The following is a 15,823-nucleotide window of genomic DNA, read 5'->3' on the forward strand; positions in this document are numbered from 1 at the left end:
GACAACAGCAGGTAGGAGGCTATGATCACCCAAATGCACAAAACATGACAATGGCAAATACACTATTTTAAATCTCTCGCGCTTCTGATTTGTAGTGGGTTATATAAGAAACCAACATACTTTTTTTCTTAGTGTAAGAACTCTGTATTTTCTTTCTCTTTTCTTCCCATTGCACCGTACTGCAACCACAACTTGTTAGGTGCAACCGACCTGCATGAAGATGTAAGCACAGTGCCGCGCAGGATTGATGGAGCCAGCTCCCTCCTTGACGCCTTCGTGAAACGTCCACCACGACGGAGAGCGCTCACGGAGCCAGGCGGAGGCAGAGCAGGGGCAACGGCCTAACTAAGCCCTGCTCCCGGTCACGTCCCCATGCTGCCACCAGCCCCGCCAGCAGCAGCTGCTGCCCGTGAGGACGCCCCGTGGTGGTGCGGGCAGCGGGCAGGGGGCCGAGCAGCCCGCCCGCCGCCGCCTCACGGCCGGCCGGTGCCTAACGGCCGCGCACGCCTTATTTGGGCAGAAGCCGCCCGTTCCCTCGCAGCCCCGCCGGGCCGCGCTGAGGGGGCCGCGCTGAGGGGCTCGCAGCCGCCCCCTGGCGCCGCCCGCCCGCCACCGCCGCGGCCCCGGCGGGCTGAAAGCGGGGCAGAGCCGGCGGCTCTAAGGTAGGGGCTCGGCCCCAGCGCGCTCCGGAGACTCTAAATGTAATAAGAGATTACTAAATGAAGTCTGCACAATCACTTCATAAAATAAAACAAGAATCATTTCGATTTAAAATACAGCTGGAGGGGCTGGGACAATTTCCTGCCTGACGCAGCCCATCCCCGCAATGTAAATAACACCGCTGCTACCACGGGGCGAGCGGCAAAAAAGGCACCTGAACGCAGAAATGCGTTCTGCAGCCTGTCCTAAGCGAGGATGCCAAACCTGTATTTTATTTGAATGCAGCTTTGATAAATCACCACTGCTTCAGCAGGCTTTTTTTCTTTTTTTTTTTCTCTAATGTCCTGTTTTTCCTAGCAGACACCCAGGGCTGATTAAGCCCGAGCAGCCCGAACCCACCAAACCGGCGGGGTTTTGCAACAGGAATTATTCACTTCTTCCCTGCGTGCCGTCAGCATTCTTAAAATACTGTTACTATAAAACTCGGCGGCGTGCTCTTCAGAAACGCGTGACGTTGCCCACTCGCTTGTTTTCAGCTGCAATTGTGCAATTTTAAAATTCTTTTCTTTCTCAATGCCTTTTCCCCAAACAAATACCTCTGATAGTTAGAAGATTACAAAAACAAGTTAGATTTTATTTGAGACTTACAGGCCAGCTGTAATGTTACTGACTGATTGCACAGTAAAAATGCCAAACATTGCTTTATTTGTTATGTATCCTGCGTTAATTGTCAGGCTTTCTCTGCCTAATTTGACGAGACTGAAAAATCACAAGAAGTGCATATGGCAATTCAAAAAGCATAACCAGGGGAAAAAAAAAAAAAAAAAGCAAATGTTTGATAAGATGAAGCATTTGGTTCACATACCCAGGTATGTGTAACGTGCTGCCTGCCTGTGCCGAAGGCCACCTCCACATGCCTGCTCCCCAGGGCACAGCCCAGGAGCCCAGCAATTGCCCTGTCCCCAAAAGCCACATCTCAGGGGACCAGTGGGACCCACCTTGCCTGCACATCGGTCTCTTGTGCTGAGCCTTCTCTTCCCTTTCTGCACAATACCTGATGGGTTTTGTGGCATTAGGCTGCTGGAAGACTGCGGAAGGTTCAGAAAACTTCTCTTCTCTGCCTCATGAAATACACAGCAAGAATTTTATTGACTAATCTTGGTCAGTCCCCTCCTCCTGATAGCATCTGGAAGGGCTTTCAGACTGCACGGGAATCCTCATCTCCCTTCCAATAGAAGGACTGCTCCGCTCCCAGAAACGCCCATGCCGACTGCTGCAGGATCGAGGTTTTTCCTAGAAGCCTCCCGACCAGACGTGACCCGACTTAGCTTTGTTTAGGAAACCTGACAAAGTGACATGAATGGCCAAAGCTTCTGTATATCTAATTTTAAACAGATAAAAGTAGCTCCAAGACAAACCAGCACCTCTCCTAGATTTCCAAGTACACTATTATGTAGATCTGGACTTCAGCTAAGGTGAATATGAAGATTCATTGTCCCAAGAGATAAATATTGACTGAGGAGAAGCAAAGGTCAAACTGGTCAATATTTACTCATGAAACTCTAAATCTTGGTGCAGCGTAACACACACTCTGAATGTCTTCATCAGCTGCCTCTGGAGATCTTTTCATTATGACTGAGGATTTCAAAACTGCAATCTTTTTCCCTTTAAAATCCTTGTTTTAAAAAGAAAAACTGATGCAGACCTATTGCAAACAGGAAGCTTTCCGTGCCCACAGCCTCGGCAAAAGCAGAAGTGTCTGTTTGCAAATGCTATCTGACCAGTCTGCCTGCCAGAGCTCAGTATCCCTGACCCCTGAAGATGCGAACAATAAAAATTTTCTGACTCATCACATGACAGTATTTCAGGCTACCATGAACAGGAATTTCTTCTTTGGTAAGGATTAATGCACTCCCTTCTCCCTCTGTCTCAAATATCTGTAAATTAAGGCTGAAATTTTATCTCAAGCTTCTATTTCACATAAAGAATTACTTTGAGACAATGTCAATCAAGACCTTTGGGGAGTTACAGTCCTATTATTTACTGTGGCAAGTATATTAGTCCTATTATTTATCTAAGGTTTCATGTTTACTGCCTCTTTTCTGAAGCTCTTCCACCGTGCTATTTTTGTCTGAAGCCACAGCCTGACAGACTCTCCTTTCCACAGAACAGCATTGTTGAAAGCAAAAATTCAAGGTAATTTATAAAGCCCCATCTTTCTGGAGATGCGCGACACCCAGATCCGCTGGATTTTCAAGGAGGTTATTCCCCGGTTTCCCCTGGGCACCTTCACATGGCCACTCCACTGGCTGTGACGGTACCAACCCTTTTACTTCCCCGTCCAACCAAATCTTGTAACACAGTGTGTAAACTCCTATTTCTAACCTTTGTCTCCACTAAAAGCCAAACACAGCACACATTTGTTGCAATCACCATGGAGATCGGTTGGTTTCGAATTAGGCACAAACTGTTTGTTTCCTTTGCTATTTTTATTGTGTTTTGAGCCTATTACGCTCCTCCCTCCCTGCCCTTTCTTTATCTTTATTGGCAAATGAGACAATTTTATTCCTGGGAGCCAAATGGCAGCCGCAGCCGCCCCTCGCTCGGTGGGGGACGGCCGCAGTGCCCCCTCCTCAGCTGCCTTCCCTCGCTGTTTGGCGACCAGAAAGTGCGTGGGACCCAGCTCCGCTGCTGGGATGAGCCAGAAGGGCTGAATGGGTGGAAAGCATGAGCCTTGCCTTCTGCAAAGTTTGTGGTTAGGCCTACAAGGGATGGAGGAATTAATTTAATCTCTGCCAGAGGGAATATGAGGTGGGCATCCCGTCTGCAATGTCGTGGATGAACCACTAAGGGCTGTCAAGAGGGAGTGGAGTTATGCTGGTGGCACACACAGGACGGGTGGCGCTGGGGAGAAAGAGGTGAAATGAGGAACGGCGACCCGGGAGGACAGAAGCAGTGGGGAGAGGGGGAGCCAGGCTTTTGGGCTCCTTGGACTATGTGCAGAAAGCCGAGCAAAGCAGCGCTGCCAGCCCAGGTGCGTGCGGCAGCTCTCCCAGGCAGTGACTCCTGAGAAAGCAGAGCCAACAAGCACCCTCTCGCCAGGACAGACTATTCCTGCACCCCCAAAAGCACCAACCTGTTGTTACTCGATTCCCAGGGATGCAAACTCTCCAACAAGTTTTTGGATGCACAGAAAAAGACGCAAGGACTGATAGTGCTGAATGTAGGTTTCCCACAGCCCAAGTCAATGGTCTCCCTGTGCCAAAAATGCAGCAGGCTGGGATCTGACAGCACCAGCGATGCATATGCCAAACGCAAGCTTTTCCCACAGCTCTGTGACAGGTACATTATTTCCTTAAAAACAGTATCACGTCTCCACTAAAAAAAATCCCTCTGCTTCTGGAATCATATGCAATCCATAATGTGGAACTTAAGTTTAATTCAAAGAGCAATTAAAAAAAAATCAATGAAATGCTTTTATGAAACAGGAGATTGATCTGCAGCTTAAAACTTCCAGTAATGTAATATTTTAGAACTTTAATAAATAATGCTTTTATCTTGATTGCAAAATAATACCCTGCCATGAAAACACAGAGTGGAGGTAGGAAACTGTTCAACAAGAATTAAAATGTCACACTTTGCACAGAACGGAGCATTACAATTATTGGTGAAACACATTTTTCAAACTTGTTAACACAAAATGAACAATTACATACATCACTTAATTCTATAAGTGCATATCCCTCGAAGTACCCATTAGCTAACCTTGCCTAGTTCGGTTTTAATATACATGCAGGCTTTGTAGCACAGAGGGGATGTAACCATGTGAGTGCTGGCACAGTAAACCCTGAAATGGCAAGTGCTATTAAATTGAGATGCAATCACATTGAAAGGGAAACATTAACAAACAGCAGACAATTGAGAAGAAAATACAGGGCGCTTGTGTTCTAATACATGTGCTTCAAAACCTTATATAACTATTCATTGTCTAGTTCATCTGGCCAGGGGCCCGGTTTGCTCTATGCTATGCTATACTAATTTTATAATAATAAACTGTTACACAAGCTTTATGCAGTCATGCATATGAAGAGGTTGTGGAAGACATTACATTTGATTATCTTTCTAGCAAAGACACCATCTTGAAATTAAACATTGCCTGTTAGAAGTATGTATAAGATTAAAAAAAGAAAAAAGAAAAGAAAGAAAGGGGACTATCTCAAGAAAAAAAAAATCATTGCAAAAAGGAGATGTTAGATTCTTTTCCCTGTCTGAGTATCACCTTCACATTATGCATGACAGATGAATACCACTAATCCCATAATACAATGCAAGAATCTGCATGTTCCTGGACTATGTTTGTTTGAAGACAATGGGAACACAAGCTTGTGTGTGTGTGCTAAATGCACCTTCTTTTCGTAAAAACAAGGCAAAAAGGGTTTACAAAGCCAGAAGGAATGCGTGAAATAGCTGGGGTTTAAAAACCCTTTATGCTATTCGCTGCTTTAGCATGAACCAACATGAACCACCGAGATGCTTCAGTTAACATTTAGCTGTACCACAAAACATTTTGTAAGATAGCAGTTGGAAAACATGGGCATGAGAGGGCACAAAAGCATACGCAGTACAAACCAGATGCGATCCAGAAAAGTCATTTCATATTCCGCATTTGTCTATGGAATTGTCTGAGAATTTTCTGCTGAACATTATTTCCAGGTTTATCACAGCAGTTCAAAACTGACTATATTTAGTCACTGACCAGTGCCAGAAAGCACTACCAGACTATAGGATCATGGCATATTTTAAGTTTGATATCTCATCCGCCATCAAGGCCAGAAATAAATGCCTTTTATTATCACAAAGAGCGAAAGCCTCAGACCTCCAAGATATATGTGATATTTTTCAGCTCTAAGTCACAAGATATCAACCTCAAAAATCACATTATTCAGATTACCATTGTGTATCTGTTACTTCCCTACCACCCCCTACATATTTTGATTTCAACATTTTAACGTCTAATCTAAAAAAAACACTAAAGCTAGTGAACCAATGTTTTATGTGGGGCCCCTGAGGCACTTCCACATGCAAATAACAACAATACATACCAGAAGCAAAGAGTCGGCAGCCAAGTGGCACAGAAGTCAAGGGGTGTAGGAGCAAACCCCCAAAAGCTTCAACGACAGATTCTGATCTAAATCACATCACTGTCAATCCCGAATAATTGCCTCCTGCAGATTTACATGAGTGGAATGGAGATCACAGTCTTGCTCTTAACCTTTACCTTTGAAGTTGAGATGGTCAAAAATACGATTTTCTATCCAACAGGAAAATGCCAGAATTTGATCATTTTGTCCTAATTGGGACAGGCAGTCAAAAGAGCTCTGAGCAACACTAACGGGCAACTATGGGGCTCCTCAGCTCTAATGTTCCTGATGGAAAGAAACCAACTGAAAACACTTCAACAAATCAAACCTTTGTCTCGGAGCATTCTGACATTCCCCTGCATCCCTCTGAGCCACACCCCAGCCCACCTGGCCCCACGTGCTGTGCACCCCGCTGCTGCCACGCAGCCAGCAGGGACCAGCACGCCAGCATCACCGCCACGCTCGCCTGAAACCCTGCTGCCCAGGGATCCCCAGAGGAGGCTTTCAGCTCAGCCTGATAGGTACAGTCATTCCAGCCCTACGTCAAAGAGTTCATTTCAACTGTTCTGATGGACAAGAAAAAAGAAAAAAAGAAAGACTAAAAAAGGACCAAAAGCGAAACAGTGGCTGTGGGGAGCTGCTGGGGGAAAGATTTCCATTTCATTCAAATGGCATCTTCCAGTCCAAAGAAATGGACCTGACTTAGAAGAGTGAGAAAAATCTCATGTGAGGTAAGTTATGCCACAACTCAAATGCTAGAAAAAGTGGGAATGGGGTGGTGGTGCAAGAGAAGGGCCAGCGTCATGTCTGTCACACCGGGCATGCTGTGGTTAGACCTGGGCCTGAAAATATCCGCTCAGCCAAGTGGGACCTTTAGTCGCAGGTAGGATGCAACACAAGGTGGCAAGATTTCCCCAGCAATTAAGCAGGGCTTGTTTATTCTCTATCATTTATTTTAACTGCTTTCTCTGTATTGTTTTGGTTTCGGCTCGGGAAACTGTGGAAGCCCTCCCGTAACCACGTCTGGCCGTGGGACTGCTCCCCTTAGATCCCCTCTGCCTCTGCCCCAGGGGCGGGCTGGAGCTGGCGTGTGCAGCGCTGGGCTCAGGCTCAGGGGTGCTGAGGCTTGGACCCCAGCGGGCAGCGCAGCCCTCGCGCCTTCCCAGCTCACCTGACATGGGCGCCGACGGGGCTGCTCATTCATCTCGGCTCCCTTTGCTCTCCCGAATATTTCTGATGGTTGCTAGGCAACTATTGTTGAATACATGCATGAGGCATTAATTGTCTGAGCACTTTAAAAGAGGAAAATTCTTTAAAACTGAGGACATTGCCATACCAAAAATAGGATATTTCCTTTATAAAGGGCAACACTCGTGGCTGGGAATGTTGATGGCTGCAGTATGTCAGAGGCTAGATGAGTCACGGCGATTACTCACAGCGCAGCACAAAAGAAGTATCTTAGGAGACCTGACTTTATAATAAAGTTTTATTTTAAATGACGTGCTTCAGATCTAGTTTTATCTCCCAACTGCTGTCCTTGGGATATCGTGGTCCATGTTTTCACCATGAAATTAACGGTGTTGGGTCTATGGGTTGTTACACAGTGTTAGAACTTACTGAGTGTATCAATTCACTACCTTCCAAACCCAAAATGGCACTGGCAAGTTTTCCTCTTTGCTACACTTCAAAGAGATACTCCAGTCTCATTGCTGATCCTAAGTGCTCTGTGCTCCCTATCCGTAAATGTGGATTTCATTTTATAGGGTCTTTTTTTCCAAAATACATTCCAATGTCATGATCAAGCTCTAAAGACAGTAAACACAGACTTCCATAAATTGACTTAAACTTCTAAACTAAACAATTGCAAGGATTTGCAGCTAGGTAATTTTTCCTCTTTTTTTTTCCTTTTTTTTTTTTAAATAACAAACCCATCTCTATGATAAGTAAACACTTACAATGTACGTATATCCAGCTTAATTACAGGGTGACTTTCAAAACAGCCAACACCAAAACCCCCTTTTTTTTTGGCAAATCATTCAAACGACTGTGGTTCATTGCAAAATCAGGATGTATAAAGGAATGAGGGCAACTGATTTTGAACATGGTATTCTGAATGAATAAGTGCTAAATACCTTGGGAATAATATTTTCTGTTTTTCAAACTTGTGCTCTACTTCTGTGCAAGTATGTCAAGAGACAGGCTCACCTGAAATTCAGCTGAGGTTAGAAAGGCTTGAAAGATGAAGATGAAGTGACTTATTTAATCAACGAAGTGAGAAGTAGAATCATCAACACCTACTTAAAGTAAACACGCCACCCCATGGCAAAGAACTGTTTTCACTGGGAGGTTAACTTCTTTTACTACAGTTGCAAATCCCAAATGAGGCAGGAGAGGCTGATGACAGAGCTGGAAGGGTGTACAGTACCTTTCTGTTGAAGCAGCAGCAGTTCTGTGACTGTCATCCATGTTAGGAGGATGATCACTATTCACCTTTTCACAAATTCTCTTACCCTTTCTGGGGGCTGCAACTGCTGATTTCAAATAAATTCCTCCTTTTCTATTACTCACTTGTTGCTAACACCTGCTTTTTTAATTAACGCGCTCTTTAAAGCTATTGCACAAAAAGGTGACTGGAGATATCTGGAGGACCCATCAAGGAAGGCTCACGAAGTTGGTACCTTAAGTCTGCACATGATCTTGCAGTGAGTGTGTAACAGCTTCTTTAATGGATGCTGTTGGGTTACATTTCCAGCTATGCTTCCACTGAGGAGCTAGCCCTTTGCAGAAATTTCTCAAGTAGCCCAAAACGGATCAGTTCCCATCCTCCCCGAGCTGAGCTGCCCACCAAGGAACAGGCAGAGCCCATGCAGCCCGCAGCAGAGGAGCACCCTGCCAGGTCAGGCTCTGACACTGGCCACCGCTCGTGGTGGATGCAGACTGGTGAGGAGAGCAAAGAGCAAATTTTAGGAAGGTTTGTTTTATTGTGTAATAATGAATGTGTAATGATCCAGCACAACCTAGCCTTTACTGACACAGATGCTACAAATGATTTAACATTAATACAGTAATGGTTTTTAAAGCCAGAAGAAAATAGTAGGATATTATCGCCTTGTTTACTTTCTGCACACACCGTCTATACAATTTCAGAGTGACTCCTGGCTGAAGACTTTATCTCATGTTTGAATAAGGATCACGTCTTTTTGACAGCAGTCTTGATTTCAAAGGTTCAAGTAATAAAGGATCCATGTTACTTCTAGCTAAATTATTCCCCTGGTTAATTACCCCTCGCTGCTAGATAATCGTGCCTTAGTTTCAGCACTAATTTACCTGCTTCCACTTTGAAGCACTGGGTCCTGCTATGTGCCTGCTTGCCAAATTAGAGAGGCCTCTGCAGTCCCGGGTCTTCTGCTCATGGAGGAACTCTCAGGCCCTTCACAGCCTTCCCCTCCATGCACTAAAAGGCCCACCGTCCTCTGGTCCTTCAGTTGAAGGCACTCCCATGCCATGAGCTGTTCTTTGAGTCTTCCCTTAACCCTAGCCAGTATTTCAATACAATGTGCAAAACATGGCCATCAGCATCCAGCACAAAGCTGAAGGTGGGAAAAATCTCTCTAATAAACTCCTTCTGCTCTTTCATGTTCCTCTGCAGCCCGTAGTTCAGAATAATGCACCTGAGTATTAGCAGTGCAGTTATCCCATGAAATTGTATCACCTTTTTTGCAGAAAGCCATAATCATTTGACTGACTTACCAAAATGTTAGCTCTTAGGGGTTTTGATAATGATTTCCTCTAGTGTTATATGCAGCAGTAGCAACACCTCCCTATTTCTTCTCACTATTCCCCAGCTTATTCATCTAAGAATCAGGTTTGCTCTCCTACTCTAGTCAATTGGTTATCTATCATTACCCTCAAGTAATTTATGGCATTAAGACCAACACAGCAGCCCTGAGGCACAAGGAAATGCTTGTCTGATCACTAAAAGACCAAGACACAGCTATATATAATATGCAGGCCCAAACCTCAGTTGAAATGTAAACTCTTACTGCCTCACCGGCCTTTGGCCTGTAATGGACAATAAATCTGTTAAAAAAACATTACAAAGTCCTAATTGCTGATGATAAACCTACAAATAATCAACACTTTTTTTTTTTTGAGCTAGATACTGCTTTTTTTTTTTTTCTTTTTCCTTAAACTTGCCTCCTTATTCAGTATCTATGCATAAACCCAAGGTCTATCAGCAGCCATTGGCTATGACTGTGAAGATGGATGCTCACACCCCTTTTAGACAACATCAGTACCTTCTAGTGGACATGAGCACAGGGGGATTGCTGAGGTCTCCTCAGCTCTGTAATTCTGTAAATGATAAACTAATTCACATATTCTCCTTGATCTGTCTAATCAGGTATACAAGGATGCTGACAGGTAATGAGAACTTCCTCAAACAGCATGAGAGTCAATAGAGGAAAAAAAAACAAAACCCCTCTAGATTACCCTTAACACCCTCACTCAGTTTCAGAGAGAGAAAATCATAGCAAAATTTTATTAATGCCCTATCTCGCCTCTTTTGTGGTTTAATTTGAAAACAAACAAAAATAAATTCACAGAAATGCAGCCACGGGGAATTTAAATTCTGCAGAAATCTCACCCACCAGTAATTACTACTGCAGTGTTTAAAATTTCGAAAGAAAACAAACCAAAAACCAAACAAAACACTATTTTTCAATTAATTTTCTTCCTCTGATTTCTCTCCACATTGCATCATCTCCCAATTACTGTGATTTTGCTGAGTGTGCCAGTTTCTTAAAGACACAGCTATAAAATGTATGGACTAATTGTTGAGCAGAACTGAAGAGCTATTAAAACTGCAATAGTACAGCACTTCCAATGGTAGTCTATTATTTCTACATGATTGGTTTTGTACAGTCCAACTCATGCAGCGAAACTCCTAGATAAATTAACTCCTTCGTTTTGACATAAACATCAAAGGCAGAATTAAAGGAGAATGAGCGTTATTTTCTGCTGCTATTTTATACATCATGTTCACAACATCCATGCGTGTTCCTGGAAAGTTACAAATTATTTAAATTGAGAAACCCATTTGCTGTTTTATCAAGTCTGTAATACATAAAATTTGGCTCCAGAATTATCTCATTTTCTCATTTCATGTTTCCCTGTCATCTACATGGTAGAGCATGTTTACAGAACTTTATAACTATAATATACAATTCAGTCATTTCTAAACAGCTCTATAAGAGTAACTCTGAAATGTACACATTTTAAAGATTACTTAGTGAACACCAAACCCTTTCCCAGCTGTTTTAAATTTTGAATTTCCCAATAAATGAATAACATACTAAAAAAGCAAACAAGATCTGACATTATTTAGTCTAAGTTTCTAAAATGGCATAACATCTGTAGCTAAAAACAATTTTGAATAACTATATTTAACTATAGCAGTATTCTATTATTCCTAGCTCATTTTCCTTACAGACTAGGGGACTTAATGTGGTGTTCAAACATTTCAAACATTTCTTTTAATTGTTTAGTCCTTCCAGCAGCCAAACTGCAGCAAAAAGGGGGGAGAAAAATCTTCGCTCATATCTTTTATATATATTCATGTGACCAACCCATGATCTCAGTTAAGTGCCACAACTGTTCATTAACACACATCACAGCCCCACAGTCAGCACTGCAAGCTTTGAAACCGTGCCAGAAGCAGGGGCTCAACAAATGGCACTTTGACCTTTTCACTACTAACTTCAATCTTTATTAAAATCTCTAAGACGTCAGCTCTGTCTCCCTCTTTTACCATCTTTTATCTGCCTCAGAAATACCTAATATTCATTCATTAAACAGACAAGTTTGCTACATTCTTACGTAATGATAGATCCCCTTTTCACTCGCGATCGGCTTGTGAAATGCCTTTGATTAAAAAAGAGAAAGAAACGCGCCCTCCCCCCGCCAAACAACTCTAAATTCAGATTGCTCACTCATTTCCAGGGAAATCGAGCATGGTGGCTAATATTAAAAAATCTTGCAGTATCCAGGCAAATTCTGCTCCATTTTATGCTTCTCTTATTAAATTCCAACTTACTAACACATGAAATGCTCAACCTGTTCTTTTCTTTCTTTTTTTAATTTCACGTTGGCATCCTCGTACCATCAGCCTGGCCATTTGTGCAGGGATAGAGACCGATTTTTTGCCCAGCAGGGTTTCCGTTCCCAACAATGGAGTCACCAAAACCAGTAGTCCCATGGAGTAAAATGCAACTGGAGACAAATAGAGGCTTTGATCATTTTTATGGTGCTCAAATATAGACTGGGGGAAAGAAATATATATATATATATATATATATATATATATATATATATATATATTTGTAATTTTTTGGCCTAGCAGTAATTAACTAAATATATGTTAAAGAAAAAAAAAATCAGAAAAAGTTCACATGAGTCATTCATGTGTTTTCATTCTTTGTAAACTTTCTGGCACACCCTATATGCTTCATTTCTTGCTTTAAATAAGTACTGGAAAATATGCATAGTATTTGGAACCAAGGGGAATGACATATTAATTCAAAGTTTGCTTTGTGTAAGTTTGCATTTTCCAGATTTGAAATGCAACTTCAAGGAAACTTAAAACTCGCCTGCAAGCTTTAATTTATACCACCCTTCACCCACGGATTATCTCGAACGTATGAGCTATTCATTTAAGCAACACAGTGAAGTATCATCATTAGGTGGCTTAGTTGCCTGGGATACTACTATCAGCAGGGCCAGTGGGGAACCTGGGAAGCAGGAGCTCAAAGGGGGGAAAAAAGTAAACAAAGTAATGAGTAACAGTTACAGATCCTTAAAATGTGTACATTAACCTCGGTATTGGGAAACTATTTGCTTTTTAGAGGCAGTACCCTCTGATTGAAATAACGACAAATATTTTGGAAATTCCATCCAAAGCCGAAATGAAATTACTCAAGCGCACTCCACGAGAACAAAGCTTTTTAGTATACGTTCAAATGAACTCAGGTAAGTTTACAAATGGCCTATACCTAAAAGACCATTAACTAAAATTACATTTGTTTTTATTGAAAGACAGCCTCAAGTGCTGACATGTAATATATGACATGTGATACATAATAATACTCCTAAACCAGTTCTGACATAATATCTCCCAAGGCATAATAACCACAAATGACTGCTTTAGTTAAGAACTAGCCAGAAGCAAAATAGATCCATGTAAAAGTAGCTTTAACCATAAATACCTCAACAATATTTTATGTCACTTTGTAAAAAAGTTAAAGGAGTCCCATAATAATTAACAACAAAAACTTCATGTTCTTTACTATTGTATGGTGGTTGTGAAAGGTTATTTCATAGTCCCGCAGCTGCCAATGCTGTAAATTATGCAGGCACCAAGAAGCATTAAGGAGAAATAATAGCAATTTAAACCAAGGCTGACGTAATTCATGATAAACAGTCATTGGAAAATATTACAATGTTGTCTTTTTTGAGTGGGTTTAATCAGAAGAATGTGACCGTATTCTGACACAAACCACTTCTCTTTTCCATCGCAGGGGCGCTGGAAGGCGGGCTGGCCCTGCCTGCACCGCTCGCCCCGGGCAGGGCTGGCGGGCAGGGGAAGGCTCCAGCCAGGACACCGTGAGGAGCACTTTGTCAGGACAGGAGTAATGGAGAAACGGTGGCTCCAGCAATGGCATCATGGGCCCCTGACATCACTCTCATGCCTGTGATGAGAGCAGCTCGGCTTGCATTTCGCTAAATGGCAGAAAACAATTTTGGTGCCTGAAACATACAGCTGGCCACGGAATGGAAGCCTGACACAGGAGGAGTTGGTCACTCGCCTCTAGGACCAGTTAGCGGCTGGACATGGGTGAGAAAGGCCCACGTGCAATAGGTGACAAGGCCCCTGCCATGAGGTGCACCCATCCTGCGCAGAGGAGCGGCACGGCACGCTCGCTGACCCCATTTTTGCTGGAGCAACACCCCGATCCGGCATCAAACGCTGCCCAACGAACCGCACGAGCCCCTCGTCCAGCACCCAGCCCGAACTTGCAAGAGGAGAAGAGCCTTCCAGTTGCAAGCACCGGGCTGGCACGGCTGTGCCATGGAGGCCCCATCCCTATCCCTGAGGCCTGCCACGGGGCAGGGTGCCCAGCCTTGGGCCCGGCCTCCCCCCTGCCTGGCCCACAGCTGAGGAGCAGGGCAGCAGCGAGGGCGGCCCGAACACGGCCAGCCGTGGTGTCAGTGCTCTCCGGGAAGGAGTTTTGACACAGGTTTTATGGAGGGAGAAATAATCTATCTTAATATTTACCCTGGTTACAGCTGCGGTTGCTAGCAAAAACGTAAAGAAAACAGCATTTGTTTCTACTGAAGTTCTTACAGACAGGAAGGTATTTTATCTTACGTTACCACACATTACTTATGTTCACTTAGCAGCTTGCTGTTAATGTTGGGTGAGATTCTGCCCTGGGTTAACTGGTGCAAAACCTGAGTAACAGCCACTGGAGCGCACAGAGTTATTTTGGATTTACGCCACTGTGAGTGAGACAGAATGTGACCCCTTATCAGTGCCTTTTTGCTTTGAGTATACAAATATTTTATGCATTTCAATGAGTGACAGAATGCAAAACTTGCAAATATTTATTTTTAGATGTATGGGGAAAAAGCAATTAGAGCTAAAAATGTTAAGAATGAAGAAATCACTTAACAGAAGCAATTATGTTGGGCATATAAACAGCTCTGCCTTCAGACATTTTATTCAAATGCTGCAGAGCACACTAGAAAATATCAATTGTTTAAAAAAACTGCAAGTATTTTTTCACAACCAAAAAATCAATCATTATAAACAACATCTGGGGATCATTAATATCTTACTCTACAGTTGAATTAACAAAATAAGAAAGAGGTCTGACTGGAATCCAGAACATTTCCAGATTTTCTTTTTCAAGCTAAAAGCTTATGTTTACAGAGGTGGGGTGTGAGGGAGGAGGAAATGTACGTTTATCTATCTATATTGTATATAGCACCATTATGCATTAATCATTACTTCCCCTCCAGCTATGTCCTGTTTTTGTTTTGAGAGAGTTAAAATCTGAAATATTTAGCTAAGCCACTCTACCCAGGGCCTAGGAAAAGATCTGCATATTTTTCAGACTGTTGGAGATGCCACCGTAAAGACCCATCTGAGGATGTCCCAAGTACCCAAGCTAACAAAAAGCCTGCTTGCTCTTCTAATCATATATTTAAATCCTTAAATGTTCTAGTATTAGCTGAGGAGTGCTAACAGCAATCCCACTCTAATATCACATTTTTGTTAAGGTACCCTGAAAGCATCTCTCTGGAAACTTTAAAAAATGGTACTGAGGAAAGGGTAGAGGTAAAAAGGGGGGTTCGCAGCTTTTGAGTGTGTTTTAAAGGTCTACAGGATACCTTTTCCTCTTCCTGGAGAAAAAGCAAGCTTCCACTTCCACGATGACAGTGTAGATGCTGTGGAGGGCGAGATCTAGCTGGGCGTGGTGTTAGACCAGCCGAGCCTGCAACTCGTCCCGGCTGTCTCCAGGTGCCCACCCCTGTGCAGGAGACACGTGGTGCAAGAGGCTCTGAGGCCCCCATACACAAGGAGGCCACTGCCCAAGCCCCTGGCTTGTGGACAGCAGCACGGAGGCCCTGCCCACACAGTCCCTGGCCAAAGGTGCAAGAAAATGAGGGACATCAGAACCGTACCCCTGAACTGGTAACTAGTCATGCCAGGATCTATTGTATCCATTAAACACAGACTTCTGCAACACGCTTTTAGGTGAATGCACCAGAGGTTTGGCTGTGAACAAGCACACAGCAACATAAAGAAGACACGATTCAGAGCAGTGTCCAGCTCATGGCGTTCTTCCCAAGCCTTCGGTGAATAAGGAACCAGGAATATTTGCTCTCCCAGTATGCACCCAGTCTTGTGCATTATCAAAGGTTTGTTCCTAGAAACACACATTAACAAACACAAACCTCTT

The 15,823-nt window shown here is 43.3% G+C and overlaps 1 protein-coding gene and 1 long non-coding RNA gene across 10 annotated transcripts in view; one reads left to right on the forward strand and one right to left on the reverse strand.

Annotated features, from left to right (window-relative positions):
* ARID5B (AT-rich interaction domain 5B) overlaps positions 1–15,823 on the reverse strand; it is a 114,703-nt gene that overhangs the window by 49,270 nt on the left and 49,610 nt on the right. Inside the window, exon 1 of one of the 9 annotated variants that reach the window (XM_072040039.1) lies at positions 6,973–6,994. The exons of 7 other annotated variants lie outside the window; for them this stretch is intronic. In XM_072040039.1, the coding sequence (XP_071896140.1) occupies positions 6,973–6,979 (7 nt within the window). In that variant the 5' untranslated portion in view covers positions 6,980–6,994. Of the gene's footprint in view, positions 1–1,658; positions 1,791–6,972; positions 6,995–15,823 lie in introns of those variants that run through there. One more of the 9 variants, XM_038181621.2, reaches the window with a different exon arrangement.
* On the forward strand, positions 5,107–15,011 carry LOC140002801 (uncharacterized). Its single transcript, XR_011810343.1, has 3 exons — positions 5,107–6,532; positions 12,704–12,827; positions 13,376–15,011. It is a non-coding gene; the product is annotated as an uncharacterized lncRNA (long non-coding RNA).

Source organism: Anas platyrhynchos, chromosome 6 (genome assembly GCF_047663525.1).
Source record: "Anas platyrhynchos isolate ZD024472 breed Pekin duck chromosome 6, IASCAAS_PekinDuck_T2T, whole genome shotgun sequence".
In the NCBI taxonomy this organism is placed as follows: Eukaryota; Metazoa; Chordata; class Aves; order Anseriformes; family Anatidae; genus Anas; species Anas platyrhynchos.